This window comes from Rhyacophila brunnea, unplaced genomic scaffold (assembly GCF_057557595.1).
Source record: "Rhyacophila brunnea isolate RB1 unplaced genomic scaffold, BYU_Rbru_1.0 scaffold_5, whole genome shotgun sequence".
In the NCBI taxonomy this organism is placed as follows: Eukaryota; Metazoa; Arthropoda; class Insecta; order Trichoptera; family Rhyacophilidae; genus Rhyacophila; species Rhyacophila brunnea.
In genome coordinates this window covers 13,338,096-13,364,402 of record NW_028233170.1, presented here as the reverse complement: position 1 = coordinate 13,364,402, position 26,307 = coordinate 13,338,096, and the positions used below count along the sequence as shown (strand labels likewise).

Sequence of the window (26,307 nt, the reverse complement as noted above, 5' to 3'; positions counted from 1 at the left end):
ACATCAATTTACTCAGTTTTGTTATTCGTGCACTTGTTATCTTTGAATCCTTAGCACCCCAATTATTAGCCACTGAAATGATATGCCAATTAAAAAATAAATGACTCCTGATACTGGCTATATGATATGTAATATGTTTATACATTGTGTTAGGTAGTAATATTGTTAATACCGTAAATTAAATTTTACAGGATGGTAGTCATTTATAGACGGAATTTAAAATACCGCGTAATTATTAGTAAGTATTCGTAAAGACTGATGGATGTTTCAGTAGGTTTTTAAAAATTATCAAGTACCTATTATTATTTAACAAAATTAATACAATCAATAATAAAATGAAAAAATATAACTGTAATTTAATGTTTTGTATACCTACACAATTGTATACTCTCTAGGCTGGAGAAATTTATCTTAAAGTGACAGTACTGACGTCAAGTTGTATCTGAAAGAAAATTGGTTAACCAATGTGTACTACCCGTCATCACATAATGCATACAAAACTTGTATCTCAGTAAACAGAAAGATACAGGCCACGTAGCAGAGCATGCAAAATTAAGTCGCTATTGACCAAGACTTTGAAGGCGGTTTTTGTTTATGACGTAAGAAATCCTAAGCCTTTTGAATGTCTTCAAATATTACCGATATAGAATTGGCGTTTCGTTTACGTGAAAAATTATGATATTATGATATAAGACACATTGAAAATAATAAATTCTTTATTACGTGTTTAAATTATTCCCATATTTTCCACACCCGTACTTTCTTCATCCATACTCAGAAAGTAACTCATTTTCCTTATTTTTGAATTCCCTGATAAATGCTACTGTAGAGGATGCTGGCTTGAGGAAAAGGTAAATTTCTAAGCAAATACCATGCAAAATAATAATTAACAATACCGATCAGAGTTGAGTTAACATAAATAATCCTCCTTAGACGAGCGGATTACGTATTGGCATTACTTATACTTTCTCTAGTCAAAATCATATGTAACTAACCAATACTGTCGTAAGTATTACACAATATAAAGGTCGCGGTACTTTTTAAATGTGGAAATGTTAATGAAATAAAATGTTGCCGTAAATAAAAATAGTTAACAACAATATTTTGTATTTTTCTTACATCATATTTTTAAAAAGTATACTTGTCTTATATTTTATATAATACAAGCTGAAATACCCGGCTTCGCACAGGGTCGCTTTGTGGATAAATTTATCTTAGATATTCAAAAAATAATAATAAGTAATTATCTTTTTGCAATATGAAAATAATTCTAATATGGGTAAAGGTCAAACAAAAAAATACTAAATTAAAATCGAATCCAAAATATGCAAACGTTTTTGATAGTATTAATATGTAGTAAAAAATTCAAAATTAGATGGAGCAAACAAACAACAAACTTTGTATTTTAAATAATACTAATTTAGAAACCTTCGTGGGCGTGCGCACACCAACTCACCAAAGTTTCATTGCAATCAAATGAATGGTATATGAACGCATACGAATAGAAGAAGAAGAAGAAGAAGAAGGTGGTTGTACTAATTTAGAAACTTTTGCGGGCGTGCACATAGTAACTGACCAAAATTTCATCGCAATCGTATGAATGGTATAAGAACGCATGTGAATAGAAGAAGCAGAAATAATTGTACCAATTCAGAAACCTTTGCGGGCGTGAGCAAAATACTTGATCAAAATTTCATTGCAATCGGATGAATGGTATAGGAACGTATACGAATAGAAGAAGATAGAATAGAAGAAGAAGAAATAATTGTACCAATTCAGAAACCTTTGCGGGCGTGAGCACAACACTTGATCAAAATTTCATTGCAATCGGATGAATGGTATAGGAACGTATACGAATAGAAGAAGATAGACTAGAAGAAGAAGAAGAATAAGAAGGAGATCGTTGTACTAATTCAGAAACCTTTGCGGGTGTAGGCATAACAACTGATGAAAGTTTCATTGCAATCGAATGAATGGTATAGGAACCATACGAATAAAAGAAGATAGAATGAAGAAAAAGAAGATGGTTGTACTAATTCAGAAACCTTTGCGGGTGTTACCAAGGTTTCATCGCAATCGTATGAGTGGTATAGGAACCATACGGATAAAATAAGATAAAATGAAGAAGAAGAAGATGATTTTTCTAATTTAGACATAATAAACACCCGTACGCACAACAACTGACGAAAGTTTCATCACAATCGGATAAATAGTACAGGAACCATACGAATAAAAGAACATAGAATGAAGAAGAAGATGAACATGGTTTTTCTAATTCAGAAACCTTCGCGGGTGTTAACACAACAACTCACCAAATTTTCATCGCAATCGGATGAATGGAATAGGAACGCATATGGGACAGACAGACAGACAAACAGACAAACAGACATACAGACATTCATTTTTATATACAAGATATAATCTATACTCTTTGCGCAAGTGCAAACAATAAGTTGACAAACTTTATCGCAATCGGATGAATGGTATGGCAGCGCATAAAATACGAACAGACAAACAAACAAACAAATAATGATTTTTATATTTTAGATATCTAAATAATAAAGGACTATTACTAATAAATAATGTAATTAGCTATTTTTTAATTAAACGAATAGTTCACAAGATTTAGGAATGTAAAATTATAGTAATTGGAAAATTCAAGTACGTTATAATAAAAATCTTGAAGCAATCTCGATATCGGTTAGTGATTAAGGTGACGCATCAGTGAAACGCCAAATAACTTTCAACTGTACGCGCGACAAAATGTTGTACTTGCTTCGCATTCATTGAGAGAACGTGAAGTGAGACACACGTCACTTTGCTGCGTGATGGCGACGGGCCAATTAATTCTAAAATCGTGTAAAGATGACTAAAAACTTTACCCATTTACTTTAAAAAGAAAACATGTCAATGAATATATTATTATTGTTACTAATAGAATAATAAACAGAACATAAAATGGACGTATGTTGGATTTATATGAGAAATAATATTTCGTTTGACAGGCGTCTTTTTCACCCGCGACCCGCAATCCGCACATCGCCTAGCAACGATCTTTTTAGACCGTGCCTCAACTAATGCATGGCCTTAAGTTTATTTAATACTTTGATTAAAAATACAAAAGCCGATAGCTAATACGTAATGCAATAATTTAGTAAGCAGTTTAGAGAGTATTGTAAGAACCATCGCAATCGGATGAATGGTATAGGAACGCATACGGGACAGACAGACAGACATTCATTTTTATATATAAGATAATATATCCTATAACCTCTGTGCAAGTGCAAGCAAATAAGTTTACAAAGTTTTATCGCAATCGGATGAACGGTATGGCAGCGCATAAAATACAAACAAACAAACAAATATTGATTTTTATATAGTAGATAACAATTGAAAATAACATAATAATTTTGGTTTGTAAACCAAATCTTGGGAAACGAAGAAAATTTTGGAATTCCGGGATTCAATTTTATATATTTTTTGATAAAAATAAATGTTTTTGTGAAGTAAAAAAGTATGTTTAATAAAAAAATAATTATTTTATTATAACAAATTAGGAAGCTCAGAAAAAATCTCCCATCTCACATAAAATTGAAAAAAAAAATGCATTGTCATATCAACCATACAAGCCCGAGATTAAAAATCAAAAGCTAAAATTGCAATCGCTAGTAGATACTCTTTTTCCCAACCGAGTATATTATTAAGGGGAGACATGCTCAGCGTAGGTCAAAATGGAGCTTTTGTTCTATTTTCAAAGCATGATCCTGGACATACTTTAAACGTTGTAGATAATTTATTTATATAATTTTAAAGCCTTATTATCCTTTATATTTATTTTTAACATTTGATGACTGCATAAAGTATTTTTATATAACCTAACGGTTTAACCTAACCGAAAAAAAAATCTTTTTTTTTTAAACGGTCCATGTTCAAACACGCGCGTTAACATCATTTTAACATCATTTTACTTCCTACTTCAATTATAGTTTGTCAATTTATGGCTACGGCCGTATGTTGTAGCTTAACCACTGGGGAATGCCAAAAGAAATAGCGTATTTCAAAAAATCACTACCTTATTCTTAGGTCAATAATTATTATAAAGATCATTATTCATAAGATGTTTATCACACTTGAATGGTCAAAGACAAAGCTTATAATGAGTATCTTTAGAATTATCTTCAAATGTGTTTATCTTGTCCATTTTTTGAATAATAAAATGCCTAATTCTTGTCAAATTTGGGATCACAGAGATTATCAATATAATTTTTTATCGTAAATATTTTATTAAAATTATCTCGTCATAAATTATACTAATAGTTTTATAAATGCGTTTAAAAATTAATAAACGAAAAAAAATTTAACACCACTGCACAGTTATGTACCGAAATATGACTATATTCTAAAACATTAGAGCAAGAGGTTTAAAAGAATACTATTTTATGTAATAGAAATACTTTATGCAGTCATCAAATGTTTAAAATAAATATAAAGGATAATAAGGCTTCAAAATTATACAAATACATTATCTACAACATTTAAGGTATGTCCAGGATCATGCTTTGAAAATAGAAAAATCTCCATTTTGACCCACGCTGAGCACATCCGCCCTTAATATCAACTGATTATTGTAAAAAAACTGGTTTGATATTGCGATTCAACAAAATATATATTTACAAGTTATTTTCTATGAGACTTATTTTAAACGTTTTGTAAATTTTCTCTCGGGTATTTTGAACCTGTTTGCCAAGGCTTTGTTGTCGCAGGAAACTTTTGTCCTTATTAGCATAAAAGTCTCATTTTGATAAATTTACAATGGTTTGGATGATCGCAGGTGAAAAATCTCGAGTGTATTCTAAGCGCAACTTCGTTTTGTTTCTGTTGCTATAAAATGTCTCCCTTAAAAAAGCTGATAAAACCTGATTAGAATATTCAGTGCACGCTTTCATCCTATTTTTTACATCCCTTCGCGTAATGTTTTGCTTGTGTTTTCGGTTGCTACATTTTTTGTTCACTATTCATAACATCTACCTTAATATCATTTGATTAAACAGTCCACAGGCATGAATACGCATAAAACATTTGCAAACATAAAAAAAAGTAATAATAATTTATAGCATTGTGTGCGACAATAATAATAAACATACGTAAACGAGTTTACAAAAAGTTACGTAATAAGATCACAGATAATTAAAAGTTTCTAAGCTGAGATACATCTTTGCTCATTAAATGGAACGCACGAATGTGATCTTAGAATAAGTTATTTAAAGAATCTGTTTCCAAATACTGATAAGTCCACAATTCGATATACCTATATGGTATTTTTGTATTTCAAACGTAAATAGTTGGTTATAATGTGGGTTTATTTTTCCATCAAATTGTATTTTCACGTTGAAATAATATTCTTACATTTAAGCAATGAATATAATTACGTAAAATAAAATTGGACACAATAAAATTACTACAATATTATATGTGTATCATTTTATTTAATCGATTTCTATAAGTTATGAAGATTAAATTTTTTTTATGTATGAATTTGGCGGATTTCGGAAGATAATATAAATTATTATAAATACAGTAAATTGACACTTATAATGATATTCATATATTATAAGATATATTTTTTTAATAAAATTTTGACCATACTAATATGTGCATACTATGCTGCCCTGCTAGGTAAAAAGTGAGTGTTTTTGGTTTTAGTAGAATGATAACCCAAGTTTTAGTCTACCGTTTCTCTTATATTATGTACAATTATTAGATCGTCTTCACATAATCTTTTAACATACACTATCTATTTAGAGATTATGTCAAAACAATTAAATTACATAATATAAGAGAAAGGGTAGTTTACAACTTGGGTTCTCATTTCACCAAAACAAAAACACTGTTTTTGAAGTTATACTTCTTTAGGCGCGTTTGGAAAATCAGATCAGAGTGTATTTTTGGCGTGTGACATGTAACACATATTTTTTTTTCTTCACACAAAAATAAACGCACTCGATTGGATTCGAACCACTGATTATTCGGTTATCAGCCGAACGCACTACCATTACTCCACATTATGATACTCCAATCGTGACGATTATACTGTATAATATAATAGTTTAGAATTGTTCCGTTGCCTAGGAGACAGCAAATTTATTATAAAGTATAATATTATAGTTTAGAATTGTTCCGTTACCTAGGCAACGAATTTATCGTTGTCGAGCATTTGCAATTCCTTACGTAAACAAACTATTAAACGTCATAGTGGCAGTTGTTACTTTAAAAATAAAAACAACGATACATAATTATATAATTTACTAATATAAGTTAAAGTGTATAGAAATAAACCAACGGCATTCCAATAAGCGGTCCTTTTTCTTGAGTGTGTAATTTAACAAGATAATTAAGAGCTACTCGAAGAATCTAGGTTATCGCAAGTTTTTTTTTTTGTTACGCCAAAGAAGTATAACATCTAACGCGCGTACATAAGTACACACGCCGATTTTTTACTTAGCAGGCTGATATGTTGGTCTATTAGTTTTTGGAAATAGATGCCTCTATAAAAAAACACACACTTTTAGTTTATTATCGTAATAATAGTTGAATTTGAACATTGAATATGGCTCTTTGCCGTCACATAAAAAAATCTACTTCCCTTTATCTACCGAAAATCTCCTTTACAGTATTATCCACAGGTACTACGCAGTTAAACCCAATCACTTTGGTTTGGGTTTCTCGATCCTTATTTTCTCACCTGCTCCAAGACACGACAGAAGTCTCTTAAGTTATTAGGTATCTGGCTTGTGTAATATAGTAATCTCACTTTAACGTGTGAGATGACCGTGGATAATAATCCTTAAATATCCTATATTTTATGGTTGTAAGTCTCTCGATACGTGCCAATTTCTTTGAAAACGGCTGCTAAAACCCTATTCAATATCATCCTTTAAAAATATCCAGCTCTGTTTGATGGTTTTCATTTATTATTAAAAAAATGATTTTATTGACATATCAGTTTACTTTTAAATTTATCATGGAGAAACTTTTATGAAATAATAAATTAACTCAAGTATACTATATACATATTTTCATAACATAGAACTATCGTGGACTAGTATCGCATGGCACAATACGTGATTTTTTTTAAAAATAATATCCATATATACAATATAGCTTATTTCAGTATTACAATATAGAGTTTTATGATTGGTGGGTGCCTTAAACCATTTTGTAAAATCTCGGGTAATCCCTACCAGGCTGACACACATTACTTGAGAAGGGTAAATTATAAAATATGCGTGCATATTTGAAGGCAGTGACTTGCATACACAAAGTGTCTCTCAAAAAGCTGCCCCATAATATTATTAGTATCGAATGCTATATACTTGTTTGCAATAAATTCATTTTCTACTACATTGTGATAATATATACTACAAAAAGGTTTTTAGTAGTTTATTTTTTTTTACTTTTTGCAGTCTCTAAGATAGTTTACGGAATCCCGGATCTCCAAAATTATAGTTGAAAATCACTGATGACTATAATCAGTTATAGAAATCAAAAATTTTACGAACCGGAGCGCTCGTTAATTTTCTGAAAATATTAACATAGTAGTTATCTAATTTTATGTGTGTTTTATAAAAATAAGTGTGTTACATTATAATTAAATGGCCATTCTAGCTCAAGCGGTAAATTATTTTTTCTACGAAACGGAGCAACAATGTTGCCAATTTTACGACCCGTAATGGTGCTCTGATCCATTTCGAGTCCTGAATAATAATAATGTTACCTGTGAACAAATAGTCACTGATCGCGTAGTATTTATTACCCAATATGATATACACGATCACATTACCATTATAAAAGCAGATAAATCTACGGATATATTATACAGATCGGTGGATATAAGCGAATAACTGATATGGAGTGAAAGATATTAGAGCAGGGTTTCCCAAACTATATTTCGCGTGTGAGTGTTCCGCCAAACCTGAATAGGTGTTCCTCGACCATTTAGAAAGGTTTTATAAATGCTGCAACACATGTAAAGATCTTCTACTAGGTAGAAGTAAAATAAGTAAAATTAAAATAATTAAATAATCCACTTCATATTGAAAGGCGACTGATGATCAATCTCCACTGATGTTTATGACGTAAAGTATTTAAATAGGTCGTGGCTTCCACAAGGGGGGTCTGGGGGTCTGGGCTTACGGTGAGCCTGGCATGAGAGATCGACCAGCCAAGTGAGATAAACACACATCACAGACATGCATTAATGTCACCTGCGGCGCTGTTTCCTTTCAAACATACTAACATTTAATAATATCATATTATGCGGTTTTGCCATACTTAACAATTTTTGATTATTATCGATATTTTACATGTCCATAATTGTGCATTTCAACATAAAAGTGGGTGTATTACAAATACAAAAAATCGCTAAAAATACCCTTAATTTTACCTCGTAGCATATATCGTAGCGTATAATGCAACTGTAGATCGTCACATTGCCTTTAACCTTAGCGATAAGTAGGAGGCTTGCTAAAGATCCTAGCCTGGGGGCCCGCTTCGGGATGTGGGGGCCATGGTCTAGGTAAAGACGGAAGACCATCTTTTCTTCGTGCGCATGAAAAAGATGGAGTATATTGTTTTTAACTAACCGGCTGACAAGTCTTGTCAGTGTTGCCAAAATTGGCAAAACCGTTAGTTGGGCTAATAAAATAACCTACAAAATAAACTAAGTGTTCCGTTAAAATTTCCGGGTTTTTCTAAGTGTTCAATTGCAGAAAAAGTTTGGGAAATCCTGTATTAGACAATGGTCTCACTGAACAGCGAATACCTACTAGTAGTTCCTGAGGGAAAAATATTAATATATTGTACACGTAAGATATTAATAATAAGATTTATTTCATCTAATAAGGATTTAAATGATTGAAGCATAAGTATTCAAATAAAAACGTGACAGAAAAAAATAATATTTTAATTAAGATCTTGTACAACGTCACGTCAAAAATATTATGTTTGGAATATTTTTCTGTGGACTCGTTAATGATGGAAGATGTTTGTATTTTCGTAAATTGATATTAAAATAATATAAAAAATATAATAATCCAACTGAAAACAAGCATCGGTGAACATTTATGTCGTTACAGTTTTTGAACATTGAAGAAATTCTAGCCAAAGTCAATACCCCAACCTTTAATGTGAGAAAAAATCTCATCTCAGATTATGTAAGGTAAACAAACATTCGCTCGCAAAAAACCGTTTTCCATTAGATGGATAATCGAAGTCTATGAAAAAAATGTCGTCCTCGTGTGGGATACTTTCAGTGGCATGCTTTATCAGAATGAAAGAGGATAATAATTAAAAAAATAGTTTATATTTGTTTGTTGTAGGTATATTAATATAGTTTAGCCTGTAATATACACTTAATTTTTTAATTAAATATTATTGTAATTAATGAATAATTAATTTTATTTTGTAATGCATTGAAATATATTCGGGAAACTTTCCATTGGACATTGAAAATGACATTCTATTCATCTCCATTGAATAATGCCCAAGCATAATATCTTCAATAGAATATAAGTACATACCTACTCGAATATTGAAAAAAATACTAAATCCAAACTGAAGTATAAATTAGAATTAAGGGCTTATCACTACCAGTCTATTTTTACTAGGTAGACATTTGTAAGCCAGCTGTTTTTGAAATAAAATAAATTCCTTAAAAAATATAAAATAGGAACAGAATAATAAATATTTGTAAAAACTTACCAAACCAACATGTTTCTCGAGTTTATCGTGAATATTTTCACACTGAAATGATAAACATTTCTTAGAAAATATACACAAATAGTTTATTCAGTAATTAAAACGTTTAATAGAATCCGCGAGTTAACTCGTCCGTGGCACTGATCAAGAAAGAAGTTGGATATATTTGAATAAAATATGTTGAAAAAATTTTTGGAGCAATTTGAAAAAATGGAATTATATATAATGCATTATATAAATTTTTGTCCTATCCGAATAAGATCATATGGGTCTCCACAGAGTGAATATTTGTATTAACAGATTTAATTTTTACGGGAAATGTATGTTAGCCATTTGTTCAACTTATTAGGTCCATACTATGACTCATACATAAATTAAAAAACAATATGTGTACTTGCCAGACTCAGGATTCAAACCTGGGACCCACGACACTATAGGACGATGCTTAATAATAATGTATAATCTTACAAAAAAAGTGGGACAACTTCATTGGGCAGGCCATGTTGTAAGGGTAGAAAAAGAAAAATAACTCAACATGCACTCTCTTAATAAAATAGAAAGGAAAACGAAGGTTGAAAACCCCTAACTGAGGAAGTTGATCTGAAATACATGTAAGATATTGGAAGAATTTTGCGTCAGGGAGGTAGCTAAGAATCACATTAAGTAGTAGAGCCTACGGTGATTATGATATTAATAAAGTAATAATGTTCATATTTTCTGTGAAAATAAACAAAACAATTGTTATAACGTTTTAAATAAATGTTTAAAATATTATAATATAAATACCCTCACTATGGGGATAAAAAACACGTCAATGCCTGTTTGTAGATGTTAAACATAACACTATGTGTTTATTTTGTATCTAGTTACACAGCAGCCCTGGGTGTGACGGTGGGCGTGGGTTGTTTCTTACTGGCGCTGAACATGATCATCTTTGTGGCCATTTATTACCATCGCGGTCACAGTGGAAAGGGGCCAGGGTCTTCGAAACGAAATGGTTCCGCGCAGTCAATATCGGATGGTAAGTCAGCGGATTTTAATCGCCTCAAATTCCATATAACATATCACGCGGTTTAACTGAATGCCTCGAATGAAAGCTCTCAACTTATACAACACATTATTTATAAAATATCTGCAATAATAATATTTTGATTATGTAATTGGAATGAACTTAACTTCTCAACCAACTTAATACTTCATTATCAAGGCATGTAAGGCAATTTATTGTGTTCGAATCGTCCAAAATAGTCTGCTTAATTTTTTAATTCAATGTTTCGCCCGGTTTTGAGTCAAAAAAAGTTCAATTAAAAACAATGACATTATTAATGGACAACGCACTCAATACAGTAGCTGGTAAGTAAATTCACGCATAGCGATATTTGCACATGTTTAGGTAGACGTCACGCAATTTCCATTACGCGACATCACGCATCAGGAATTTAAGCAATATCACCTTTATTGTAATGGCGTTAGAACAGTGTTTCTAGTGTTAATGTTCATTTGAGCGAACCTGTTCAAACCGAACCATTCGGCAGACACGACAAAAAGTATCGGAAATTTATAGCAATATCACCTTTATTGTAAATGGCGTTAGAACGGATTATCCCATTCGGCAGACCCGACAAGAAAGTGAGTGTCATTTTTTTCCAGATGCTTCGTTCATATTAATGTCATTGATTAAAAACCAATAAACGCACCACCAATCGCAGATTTTTGGCTTGTCTGACTACCTGAATAATTTATCAAAAGTCGACATTGAACAATGCTTTGGAAAATATCTGCCCATGTGATGACTAATATAAACCAGATTTTTGTTATTTATAAGTATGTAAAAGGTTCAACCATACTCCCAGTCATTGTTACTGTAATTTAAAATAGCATAAGATCTAATACGTTCTGTAAGGTGTTGAAAATGTAATTATTTACCACTCCAATACCTTGAAATTAAGTCATAAATCGTAGCTCTTTATCGTCCATTGGAAGATAATCTGAAAGCAAAAATTAACATAATGTATTTGATGACAAATCAATTTTTATTGAAATTCCTCTAAGTCATAACGTAAAACGTAATGACAAAAACATTATTTACGAAGTTATCGTAAAAATATCAGTAAATTTATATACAAAATATATTTAATTTAAAGGACAGCATTTAATAATCAATTAAAGATTGTTAAATTTGCAAATATATGTAATATAGGTTCCATTAAATGCTATTATCGAATATATTAAGAGGTTTTGGTAATCTATGCAGATGGACTCGTAGGGTTAGAGAGAAACAGTAAGAGACATGAATAGAGAAGGGCGAACAAATATATAAGTAATTTGTAAGGTTGAATAATCTGTCTATCACTTAACAAAGAAAAATAAATAAGTACCTACTGTGATATTGCACGTTATCATAAAAAATGTTTTATCAAAAATTAAAAAAATATCGCGTTCCCCTGTGTTTACATAAAATTAATTAATATAAAAATTACTTCATAATGTAACAGAGTAGATTTTTTGTTCTATTGCCAGTGGTATTTAGTACGTTGAAAATAAAAGAGATTATGTGACGTAATAAAACAATATTATTTGTCGATCTCACCACTGGTGTAAAAGTTAGACCTGCGAGCAGTGTTTTTTTTATATTGACTATCGTATAAAAAATGAAAAATATGTAAATTTTTTTAATAGTATTGTTTTGGCGAAAAAATATGATATTTTACGATCACATCAATTTAACTGAAACCTAAAATGTATAAATACTATTAATTATTACAGTAAGGATGGAAACACTGTCTACGCCCTTTTTTCATCTAGCAGAGAGACTAGAAATCACATCGATGAAAAAGATTGACTAATTATATGAAAAATCAATCAGTTCGTAAGGCTCTGACAAGATAATCAAAAAACTTTGTCTAGACTCAAGAGAAAGGTGTTCATTTCAGTTCTGTCATTACTTAGTTTTCTTTTAGCTCAGGTATCACGTACCTACACAATCCATTACACATACACATTCACTAGTATATAATATGTTATTTAAAAAAAAATACATGAAAAAAGTAAGTTATTATATAACCTACCATGTTTGATACTAAACGGAGAGTGTGGGTCTCCACAGAGAGGAGGTTATATTTGCAGATCTTTATTTTTATGAAAAAATGGATGAAAACTATTTGATCAACCTATTAGTTCCATACTTTGACTCAAAACTCACATCGATAAACAACGGGTGAATTTTGTTAGATTTGGAATTCGAATTCGAGTCATTATAAGTCGACACATTAACACTTAATCATCGTAGGTATCGAATTATTAATTTTTCATTACATTTAATTCATTAGGTCTTGAGAAAGGTCAACAATTTGAAGAAGAAGTCCAGGAATTGCAATGCACTAAACCAGAACCGCCTCCATCTTACCGGTCGAAATGTACATCAAAACACCAAGTAAGAAAATGATTAAAAACTCTATACCCATAAATTATATTTTCTAGATGTAATGAATAAATGTGTAATAATGTGACGTTAAAATATTCCAGTTGTGTGAATTTACCATACTATTCATATTTTCATCTTAGTTTCCTATATAGTGTTTATATTTACAATTTGCCAAGAAAAATACAGACATAAATATAGTATAGTTATTGATATAATATAAAACGAAATAGTTATAAAATATTTTTGAAAAAAATTCGACGCCTGGCGAGAATTGAACCTACATCCATCGAATTCGCACAAATTTACTTTAATTATCTGATATTATGTTGTGAAATTTTATATGTATAAAGAATGTTATATTCTAGATTTTTGTGAAAATGTAAGTATATAATAATATGTACCGTAAAAATATATAACTCGAATCCTTAATACAAGTCATTTTGTTGATTTGTAAAGTCAGTTATCTCCACTTTTATTAATATTTTTCTTTTTAAATATATGTAGAATATTATCATGTTTCAGATCAATAACTGTCAAACCATGCTCTTTTCTGGCAAAAATGTGTGAAAACTAAAAATTAATTGCAAAGTCTGCAACATCCATTTGAAGATGTTAATATATTTTTTTACCAATAAAAAACATGTTTTTTATCAATTAGAGTGTTCTGAAGATCATTTTGTATTACATACGCCATTTGCATTATTAATTTGTTTGTTAAAGTAAATATTATACAGTATTCTGATGTCTGTTCTGTTTTTTCGTGAATATGGGGATAACTGACATTGTAACTAATATTCTCACAATAAGTTGGTAAGTCAATAATGTAGGTATTTAGAGTTAATAACGGCGTATGTGTCATCCCATATATAAAACACAAAGAAATTAGTATTATGCCTGATTTCATAGGGCATGCCAAACTTTCAAATTGCGATTACTCCATAATAAAGTTTCGAGACTTACCAAGTTTTGGCAGTAATCCCACAAATTACTTGCCTTACCTAATAATAATAAAAATAAATTTTGGAGTTTATTTTATTGAATTGATATAGTAAATAAAATTATAGCTGAATAGTTCGATATCAATATATTATCATTAACGGATAAAATTCATAGAAGGCAAAAAAATATATTTTATCATAATGATTAATTATAAATGTAGAATTTTCAATTCTATTTTGAAAATACCGACAGCCTACCAATTTAATGTCAATATTGAAAGTTCACAGAATTTATCCACACCGCATAGATAATTGAATCTGAAAGTATATTTTATCGGTATCAATAAAGCCATCACTCGGGTGGACAGAATGATAAATTGGTAATAATAATGATGCGGTGTTATCAGTTGATATCACCGGAAATAATAACTATCAATATAACTAAAACTGTACACATGAATAAACACAAATATCTATGTTGGTATTCGTAACCTTTCACCCAAATCACTATTTTTTCTTTTGCGTTTAACGCATGTAAAGCACGAATGCGTAAAACGCAACCGTATTAAATGTGTGCATTCACGCGCATCTTGTCGTTCTTGGTTATGCAGACTGTGCGTTTATGACATCTTATACGCATGCATGAACCGTATGTGTTGAGAAGCCAATAAGTTTAAAAATTTTCGTTAAGCTCACAGAGACGCCCTTACAAATGAAAATTTTACCAGGTTACACGTTCAGTTTGGCCTGATATTAATTCTCTTTGGCTGACAACTGCTCTTTACTAATTTCAGAGATTTAATTGGTCAACCTATGAACAAATTCAATGATCGTACAATGTGCCAATTTATTTAAAAGCAATATTCAACCCAATAGAAAAATAGTCTGTGAAGTATTGTACCTACTGTAACTGAAAGCCTGTCAGATTTTGATTAATTAAACATAATGTGAACATTACCTGTGTATTGTCACGACATCGTCAGATTAACTCCTGATTAAATGATTTAGTTGTTCATATAGTTATTTTTATAATTAAACCTAATAAATGAGCTTAAACAGTTATGGGTAGCTCGTACATCATGGATCTACGGCATGTCTTATGTACATTTTACGTTTATGAATATATAAATTAATTTTGTTAAATGTCATTCAATAATATAAATATATTTAATTTTTATTTCAATGTAACATTGTAAATATTGTTATAATATAGTAGCTCATGGCAGTTTTGCGGTATTGATTCTTGTATCAAAATAGTTTGCCAAAGTCTAGTTTAATATTGATGAAGATATATTTTATGGTTAGAAATAAAATATTGATTTACATTATTTATTAATAGCTTTAATATTTATTAAATTAATTAAATTGTATTCGGAAAGTCTGTCTGTCTGTTATTTTATAAAATGTATTTAAAATAAGAAAATAATTACAATAGCAAAAAAAATGCCACCGTTCATTAGATATTAATTTGTAATAGTAAGATGTTCTTTATTATTATTTATTATTATAATTGGGAGTTTGTTTTCAAAATTTTAATTGATGTTTACCAAGTTTGCATAGTAACAGTCCATTTTTGGTTTCTAGCGGGCGGCGACGGGTTCTGGAGTGGGCGAAGAGGGAGGCTCATTCCGCCCCACCAAGAAGCGTGTACAGATTCAAGAGATATCTGTGTAGGTGGCAATGGAAACAGCGGTGAAGATTCGATCTTTCAACACCTGTGCGCTAATTTTCGTCGCCATAATTTCGCCGTAAAACACTTTAAAAACATGACGCAAATAGTAAAATAATGAACAAACCCGGGTACTAAATAATTTTCTGCTACCCTTTTAATTTTAAACAAAGTGGTGTCGTGAACTTTTCCGGCCTGTGCTTCGATTAAAGGCAGTGGAGAATTTTTAAAGCCGTAAAAGGGGTTTTCATCATATTTTAAAATCAGTTTAAATTTTGGTCAAAGTGAAAGCCACGAACATTATGGTACAGATTTTTTCGAAAAGTAAAATACTCCTCAAAAGTGTATAAAGAGAATAATATTTCTAAAATAGAACATTTGAATTTAAAAAAATATTTATTGAAATATTAAAAGATTATTTTGGTTGACTTTGATAATATGTATAATGAGAAAATTAGTCTCATAATAGATGTACAGTTTTTAATAAGTAGATATATTAAGAAAAATACATTTAAATCGAATGAGTAATAAATATGGTTGTTGTTACAGAAAGGGTCTTTACCAGAACTGTCATTTGAATATGATGCAAATTATATAATGTTACATATTGACAATTTTTAGTTTATAGATGACATGAAATCTGTTTTTTTATATAATTCATTAAACATTTCAAAATAAACTTTAAGTAGTTGAAATTCTGAAAAAATCTAATAACATGTTTCATAAAAGCCCTCTCAAAGTGTCTTTTGTAAATAAATAACATTCAATGTAACTAATAATCGATATCAACATATATTCGACCAAAATAAAAAGAAATGTACTGAATTTGTCTTTTATTAAGCCGATTTTTCTGTTTTTTTTTATTTTGAGTTTCCTTTGACATCAAATTACGAAATACGATTGATGATATACATAATTTATTTCTGAAAATAAATTGAATAAATTAAAATATTTATTCAAATAACACAAAAAATCTATTCACTAATGATAACTTACGAGTATCTTCCACTCTTTCTCTCACTATGCTTAGAAATACCATTTAGTCCTATGGTGCCACATCACGTTACCGTCATAGTTCAACAATATCACAGTATTTTAATATGGAATTTTAGTAACATATATAAATTAAAAAATATATTATATTCATCATTTTTTCTATGTTGTGGTGATAATTTTAGAAATAGCTAAAGTATGTCAAAAAGTACATAACTGCAATATAAAATATTTATAAAACTGTATACTGTGACGTAATATCACATAACAGGCCAGATAACGGTCATTACATATTTTAATAAGAATCTAAACTGAAAGACTTAATTACTAATTATTACAATAAAATTTATTAAGATAAATAATTTCAATAAGCACCTAAAAACTTTTTTGTTTACTGAGTGTTATATTAGTTTAAATATTCTCTTTAAGAAGGTAACATTTTTTTTTTTTGAAAACTTTGGAAGCGTCGCATGGGTAAAAAAACATTGGGTGATTTATGAAAGGAAAACACGTGAACAATAAATCTACTCACAAAACTTCACGACTACGTAAAAGAATACTACAGAATAAATAAAGCAATCTATGCTTAAAAGCTAAAAATAACAACACAGAGGTAAAAAAATACATTCAATATACCTGTAGGTATCACTACAAAATCCTTTGCGTCATCTATTATGTACAGTCGTTTGATATATTTTGTTAATACGTATTACGACACTTACAAAATTATTTATAACATCTCTTTATTTATGCCAAGGGATGAAATATTTTTCTCTTATTGACGTGAATAAATAAAAAAAAAAATGAATTAGACTACTGTGAAGAAATATCAAGTTATTTTTGCTGATAAAATAGATAAATTTATAAAAAACACGTACAAATAGTTTATGGACTGTGTGTTTTGCCAGACTGATTGAATATTTATATATAAAATGCCAATACACTATTTGAGACAGAATGAATTGAAATTTAGAAAAAGCACTAAAGTGTACCTACATGGTAAAGTTGTAATGGGTTAATTTTCTGAGTATACTCTAATAATAAAATAAAAATTATAATATTCCTAAAACCCACTATAAACTGTGTGGTTGCGCTTTTTGCAGTGGGTTTTGAGTAGAGGGGGGTCATGTCAGGATGCCGGAACTAATCTTATTGCTGTTAAGGCTCTTGCCAATCGTGTGGTATTTTTTGCTGGGTTACCCGGTGCGCGGCACTCGACGGTACACTTTTAATGAATGATAAATTAGGTTGATGAATGAAATCACCGGTATCACAGCTTGGCAGGTATTCAGAAATATTGCTTAGACGATTGTCACACTATATGAAGCTGAACCGGCCGTGGTCCATAAATAACTTCTGAATAAGTCTGTATAATCGAATTAATTATTAAACGATGGTTTAGCTTTAACAAACCTACGCACGTCCGCTTTCTTGATGTAACTCGAACTAACTGGCCTTATTTAATCACGGTAGACTGATGACTAGGACTATGTGAGAAAAAGTAACTATAATTTACCCAACCACTATGGTAAATGGTGGGAGACCCTTTTACTTTGAACCTACACAACAGGCGATTTTAATTGTTACTAATGTTGTCTCCTAAGCATCAAGTTATAGATCTGAAAAGTTGATTTTACAATACAGTGCAATTATGAAAGTTTAGTGGTAGGTACTCATGTTTTTTTGTCATGAATTTCGGTTATTGTGATAAAATTATAGAAAAATGGGAAATAGTTGCATTTTAAACTGATATATTGGAAAATTAGATTTTCAGTTAGGTATCGATTATTATTATTATTTTGCTTCTTTCGAACTGCTGAGGATCGACATTGCCTTTCAATGTTAACTTGTTTGTAATTTGGAAATCGATGTTTTTCAAGATGTAGATATAAAATCTAATAGAAAATGAAAAAAATCTAGGAAAATCGAAAAATCCTTGCACGGTATTTATAATAAACCCAACGATATCCGAGATAATGCTGAGTTACTTATATTTTAAAGTTAAAGCTTTGTTAGCAAAATATAATGATATCGCATAAACTATAAAAAGGAAATCATGTTATATTATTAGATGTGAGATTACAAATCTGGTAGGAATTCATAGATTGTAATAAACAATATATATAAAAAACATGGAACAATAATGTTGAAATCGTTTGTAGCAATCATACCACTCAGCATTACAAGGGTGACACGCTTTAATTTGTGGTCAAAACAAAACAATGGAGCAGAAACGATTATCAGCATTTCTTCAATCATAACTAGATCAGTAGGGTATATTATGATTTGTTTAATTGCGACAATGACTCCTGTAATTTATAAAATGCATTTGTATAAGTAAAAGGACAATCCATAACTTACGACTTCACTCCAGTCTATCACTCGGAGTACTTCTCACATTGAGTCCAGTCACTCGTCACAGTCAACCGTCATTCCACTTGAGTCCAGTCTCTCGGTTATATTGATATCTTGGTACATTGCCGGTCAATAATATAATCAAAATTCAGTATCAGTACATCCGTATCCGCGATGATAACATCACTTTTTGTGTTTATTTATTCTTGTAACAATAAATAAACTCTCCCCTTAAAACCAACGTTCCCTCTAATTTTTCTATTGTCTGTGCGGATCATCAGCGTATCTGAGCAGTGGCAAAACTAGCGTTGGTGTCACTCGTCAGTGACGGGCCGTCACCCGGTGCGTAAAATTTACACCCTCCTCCATAAAGATACATATACAATTTTTCATTAAAACTTATATTTTGAAGGTATTTATTAATTGCAGTGATTTTATATAATAATAAAACTAAAAACGATAATTTTTGAAGTAAATAAAAAACAAATAGGAAATAAAGAAAAACAAGTAAGTATCCACTGATAAAATATATTAAATCTAAGCTGGGTTGTTTTTGTTCAATATAAACATGTGTGTGGGGGATGAAAACATGTATGTGGATACATTTTGGTAGGTCTGCGCGCGCACATGCGCACACCTTACAGGGAATATTTCTTACAGCATCCAAGCAACAACGACTTTATCTTTTTCACCTCATCATCCCCAAAAGTTTATTTGTTCTGATGAAGAGAGACAATTATTCAAGATCAGGATCAAGAAATGGTGAGTAGATACATAATTTTACAAAACCTCAGAAACATATTAATACAATAGAAAAAAAATTAGACCGAGTAGGATTCTAACTCACATCTTTCATTTTCCGGGTGATTGGTATATTTAATTAAATTACACATGCATCAGAAGATTAATGAGACACAAATAAGTGAATTAATATTAGGGTAACAAAGTGTGTTTAACATAGATAGATTTTATTGGCACAATATAAATAAATTCATACATATATTATAATACAAAAGATAAAGTTTACATTGTAAATAATTACTAACATAATGGATAAAAATAGCGCTGCAATAATATTCCGTACCAATAGGCAAAGCAAACTAATTTTGACAGATCAATCAAAGTGAAATCTTTTTACGTGTATATTGAGTACGTGCGTTATCCGGACGTTGGAATAATTATTTATCGGTTTGTGAAGCATTCACAAATAAATAATACAATGGCAAACGAGCAATTGTGGACGCCAGTGATAGCAAAGCGTATCAAATGGCCCGTACCAAATGTGCTCATTCGATCAACCAAAAACAATAAAATTCATCAGGCGGATGATGCGAAAATGTTTCAATTTTATTATACCGCCAGGTCGGCTCGGCTTAGTTAGTTTGTCAATTACGATTGTATACGTAACTCTCAAATCGGTGACCCGGCTGTTTTTCAAAGCAGCTTTTGTTGTGAAAATGTAAATTTTGTGAGAGAATTACAGTATAATCGAATACATTGGAAGGTATAAAGAAACACGGTATTTTACTGTTTAATCGAATACAGTCAAATTCAGCGCTCTACTTTGTGAATTGCAGATTATTTGGAATAAACTCGGAAACTGTCAAATTGGACTTCACATTCACATTCATCATAATCCTTGTATGTTCAAATTCGAATTCAAATATACATACCATAAACATTACAAATTATAAATTTAAGACGCTCACAACATGACATTTAAAAATAAAGAAACACTGTAAAGAAGAAATAAATATATGCAGTATCACAAAAACAGTATGAAAAGTAAAGTAAAAGGTACAAAAATTATAAAAAATATAAATTATAAAGCAAGGACGTACATCGAATGAGCTAAGTGGACCCTATTTGAAGAATTCATAAAACAAAATCCACCTATACTCAACCTCACGTAGGTGGAATATATCAACATCCGAAGCGATTTGGTTGAAGAGAGTTATTACCTTCCTAAGTGGCATCACCAATAGTAAGTTAGTTTTGCTCCTCGGGATTAATCTATCGATACAACTGATAATTACAGAGCAATATTTGATTAATTATAAATATTTAAAGTCATTGAAATTTTGTTATCATTGGCGACCATATTTTGTAATTTTAAATCAAAGTATTCGCAATACTTATTTTTGGGCTTCCGATTGTATAATATCAAGTTGAACTTCAAATTAGTATTCAGAATCATACAAATTATGTCTAAAGTAAAAATCAATCAAACTAGATGGTAATTATAGAATATTTTACTTTTCTCTGCCATTTTGAAATTTCGGAGCTCCTGGGTAATGTTTAAAGAAATTCAATACTGAAATTTATACAAAAGTGCACAATTGGTAGAATTTTTCAAGCTAATGCGAACTGTAGAATCAAGTAGGGGTTTTGACCCCTATAACCATGTATATAATATATACCGATAGTGATCGGTGGTTAACAAAGCATTATATGAAAATAATATAATACAACTAAACCCTTTTCACTATTATCATCTGAATATGGTCATATGATGGGGTTAATAATATTTCGGGTCGTTTATGGTTTACCCTGATACTCTGAAAACTGCTGCCGTTATTTTTCGTGCACCTACAAGTCATCTCGATGCCGTTTGAACACAAGTCTGGATAATTGCAATATGTTCACACGAATCTGAAAACTTTATTTTACGAAGTACGTGACGATTTAACTGCTGTGAAATTCTATGAACGCTATTCCATTTTATTAAATTACTAAATTATGAAACTGAATGTTAGTGAAGGATCCCATTGGATATACCTACTATTTAACTACTATCTATCAGTGGCGAAGGTAGTTAGGTTGTTGTAGGTAACTGATAGTCATGTTATATTAATTATATATATATTTGAATTTTGTTAAATTTCAGTATTTTACTGAACAAAAAATATTATATTTAGGTTGCCTAGAGTCGTAACCCACATATTCCAAAAATCGAGTTTTGAAATAATCGCAAAAAACTACCAGAGCACTGTTTATTGTAAGAATTGAACTGAGTGAGTCGATCTACAACTACATTATATTTTTTGTAAATATATATTGTTTTAATTTATTTTATTGTGTTAACTGTAAATGTAAATGATGGAAATGCATTGTATTATTAATTTAATTTAATAAAACGCATTTTTTTATAGTTCTTTTTCTAATTTTAATAAATAAATCTGGACCAGCTTCGTTCGCCTCAAAGGGACATTTTGAACTGAATTTGCGTTTTATTAAATTAAATTAATAATAGGAAATATATATATATATATATATATAAAACTCATAAAGTTGCAGACATACAGGACACTATGAGAAATAGAGCTCCCTGATTGATTAGAAAAGTCTTGATGATAGAACTCACATTATTCATTGAAAAATGTGAGTTATGAGACCAACGGTCAACTTTGTCAACTATTTTTTCATAGTTTAAAGTGACTTTTGATAGCCAACTATTTTTATTTATATAGTTTAGCCTTTACAATCAGTTGATATATTTAATTAAAAAATGACAAAATTGAAAAATGTGTAGTTCAACATTTTGTCGAAGAGATCGTTTCGCATTGAGGCTTTTTTTACCTTTGGCACCTTTTAAGTACGACGTTTACTTCATAATATATTCATTTTATCATTTTCCGAAATTCAAATTATTTACTATCATGTACGTGACGATAATATTTAGAACAATCTAATTATCAATATCAATAAAAAACTATATTTTTCTTAAAAAAAAATCATGGTTACATAAAAAATACTATAATAAGTAATAGAAAAAATCAATTTGTAAATGTGGTCAGTAATCAAATTTATTAATATTTTTGTAGAAAATTGCCGTAAAACCAATATACCAAAATTATGCTTACATTTTTAAAACCAAATTAAAGTAATTGTGTCGAGCCGTACGAGTCGGGTATTTCAATTTAAAATATTGATGGCATACCGTTTTGCAAAAAGTTATCACAAATAAATATACGGTAGGACTGATTTATGGGAAATCTGATACGAGCCGAGTACAAAGTCAAATTAAAATCAGATAAACACAGAGCGAGGAAAATAATCGAAAACAATTTGTCCTCATTGGTTTCATTTATGGCGGAATCGCTTCCTCAAGCGGGAATAAATGAGTCTCTTTTATGAGTGTGAAATTGGAATTTAATTTTTCTGGAGCAATAAACTCTAGGCTTTGAGTTTATACAATTACGTTGTACCTATCTAAGGAAAAAATCTTCATCCTTTTTTCAGTTATTTTGTCAAGAAATATAAAATATCAACACAATTATTTTAAAGCTTTTTTATTTTTTTATTAAGAAAATATAATCTTTCCCTCTATTCTAGATTAAACCAATGACTTAAATGACACGTATAGAAGTCTGGACAAATTAAAATGTACCTTTATTCATATAAATACATTCATGTATATGGAACAAAAATAATATATTTATGGAAGAATTAAAATTTGAATTGATATGTTTAATAACCATTTTTGCCTGTGACATTCATCACATCAGCAATTCCAATTTTACCGGTGGCAACGTAGTACCTAATAGGCAAAATAAATAATATATCAGGCCGTGATGGATTGTGTCAAAAATCTTAATTGTCCAGCAAAAAATAAATAAATACAGTAATCGATTTTTTTACTACAACTGACTGCAATATTGTAATAGGTACCCGTTTATTCATTAAACATAAGACACACATCAGCAAATAATATGTGTTTTGCAGAATTGTATATTAATTGATCACAGTTATATGAGTATATTACATACACGCTGTTGTCATTGTTAACATCAAGCTATTTATCGATAGTTTGCCAATGAAATATCATCAATATGGATAAACAAAATGAACTACACATTGAGTGAAATAAAAATAATACGATGTATTAATATAGAGATCTAAAATATTATAAAAAATTATTCGAAACAGTTTGTTAATTTTTTTTTCAATTAAAGGCTAACATAAATCTTAACTAAATGATTATTGACATCCATATTCCATGTGAAAGAAGAGGTATTTTTCGTAAAGATCTTTGTTCAAGCCAGATACCAGTATATATATATATCTACCGATATTGTATGCAGCACCCTCGCATTACGATGGATGATTTTTTATATACAATGCCAACGCAATTTTTATGTTTATTATTATTTGTAGGTGTCCAATCTTTTGACAACAATTTTTTTTGGACCATATGTATACAAAAATTGTCTTTTTAGCTCTACCAGCATTTTTTCCGTTCAGTGTGATTTTTTGTTAGGTCACCATCTTAGTATTTTATAAGATTTTAAATAAAAATAGACGTTTTAACTGAAACAAAATAAAACTTAGGTGACCATCTTGATATGTAATGTATAATATTTTGAAGTGGCGTAATATCTATAATATGCCTAAAAGTGCACAATTATTGTTCTATGTCACTAGACTATTAGGGAAAAAATGCCTTCGAAATATTCTGTGGATTACATTATTAACTGTTGCTTGAAGTTGTGTTTTTCATTATTAATTATTTATTGAAAAAAACATAATTTTATTTGTATACAATTTACAATGTCCAGAATATTCTTTTATTATAAAAACAATTCAAATAAAAAAATGAACAAATGGATACAAAAAGCATTACAGAGTAGAATTTAATCGGAAAAATATTAAAATAAGCTGAAATGATTAATGATTTGCAAATTGTCGGAGCCTACTAATCTCGGAAAATTGAAAATCGCCTCGCTGGAAGCTTAATGACGGGCATCTACCTACCGCCTATTATTTAAGCTCGAACTATGGAAATATTTTCACATTCGAACGTGATCCGAACAAAGCCAATTGCTTTCATTGTATCGAAAAAAGTTTGTCTGAATAATATTATTTTTTACAAATTGAAATAAATTGAAAAATCTTTGAGCTTATTAAAAAAAATACTTTTCCATCAGTGGGTCACGGGATCGAATCCCAAGACTGTATCAATTCACATATTGTTTTTAATGTGTATTTAGATCAAAATGATGACCTTAATCTGCCAAGAGAATGAATAAAAAAACATTCATTGTATAAGATCGATTAATATACATACCTACTTTGAACGGAAGTAGTCAAATTTTGGCTAAAAATAAAACTAATTGCATACCAAAAATAAGTAACAGAATACAAAATGAAATAAATAATCTGCTATTCCACGATAATGTCGGTAACAAAGAATGAGCTCCAGAAAGAGTTCTTTGATTCAACAAATTGGGCAATATTTACCTTACAGGCTATAGGAGTATGGCCTAGGAATGGTAGAATGCATCACAAACATATGTTATTTTGTTGTTTTCAAATGATAATAAACTTTATAATCACTACTGTTGATGTGATTAAAAACTCCGGGTCACTAGTTGCATGTACAAAATGTGTTTGTTTTGTGTCGGTGATGATTTTAGCTATATCGAAAATGGTAAATTTTATGGTAAGTCGACAAGCTGAATTGTTTTTAATAAATAGTTGTGATGTAAATTTAATTTAGGAAAACGATCTAAAAAATATGACATGGTTGTGGCATGGCGTTTGCATGATTCTGGCGGAGTGATTACATAGTATAACGAGAGCAATCCAGAGGAACTTCGATCAGTTTTGTTACGATGTCGAAATGAGAAAACATTACTACAATTATTATTTATCAAATATATATAGAATATATTAGAAATAAAAACAATATATTATGTATACACCAATGATAATATGCAGTGACTTAAGATTTTGAGGATTCCGTTGAAAAGTATATGTCTACCCGGTATCTACTTTTGCTACTGGTGGACGATCGTATGTGGTATTGAGTGGTTATGCTAATAATGTAGAATCTTGAAAAAATGCACAGTTATGTAAAAATACAATATAATTGCATAATACATACAGTATTGAATATTAATAGATCTATTACATCTAGAGATGCTTTGCATATCTTCTCTATTCTGGCAGAACACACTAACTGGAGAATACTAGTTTTGAGTAATTTGACTTTGAAGTTGTTAAAATGTTTGAAATGGTCTATCATGTGAGTTTATTAAGTAATCGTTAAAAGGATGACTTTAAAATATAGACTGTTTATTTAATAAAAAGGTTTCCAGACGGTAAAGTTTGAAATAAAGAACATTTTGGTATAACTAACTCAACATGTAATTTTTTCGAATTAGTGTCTT

At 30.0% G+C, this 26,307-nt stretch overlaps 1 protein-coding gene across 1 annotated transcript in view; it reads left to right on the top strand.

Moving 5' to 3' along the window:
- The window catches only part of LOC147066059 (neuroligin-1-like), a 124,522-nt gene extending 108,271 nt beyond the window's left edge, over positions 1-16,251 (top strand). The window contains exons 10-12 of the mRNA XM_085955716.1: positions 10,623-10,777; positions 13,086-13,189; positions 15,703-16,251. Coding sequence (XP_085811842.1) covers positions 10,623-10,777; positions 13,086-13,189; positions 15,703-15,792 — 349 coding nt within the window. The 3' untranslated portion in view covers positions 15,793-16,251. The remainder of the gene's footprint in view (positions 1-10,622; positions 10,778-13,085; positions 13,190-15,702) is intronic.
- The last annotated feature ends 10,056 nt before the right edge of the window (positions 16,252-26,307 follow it).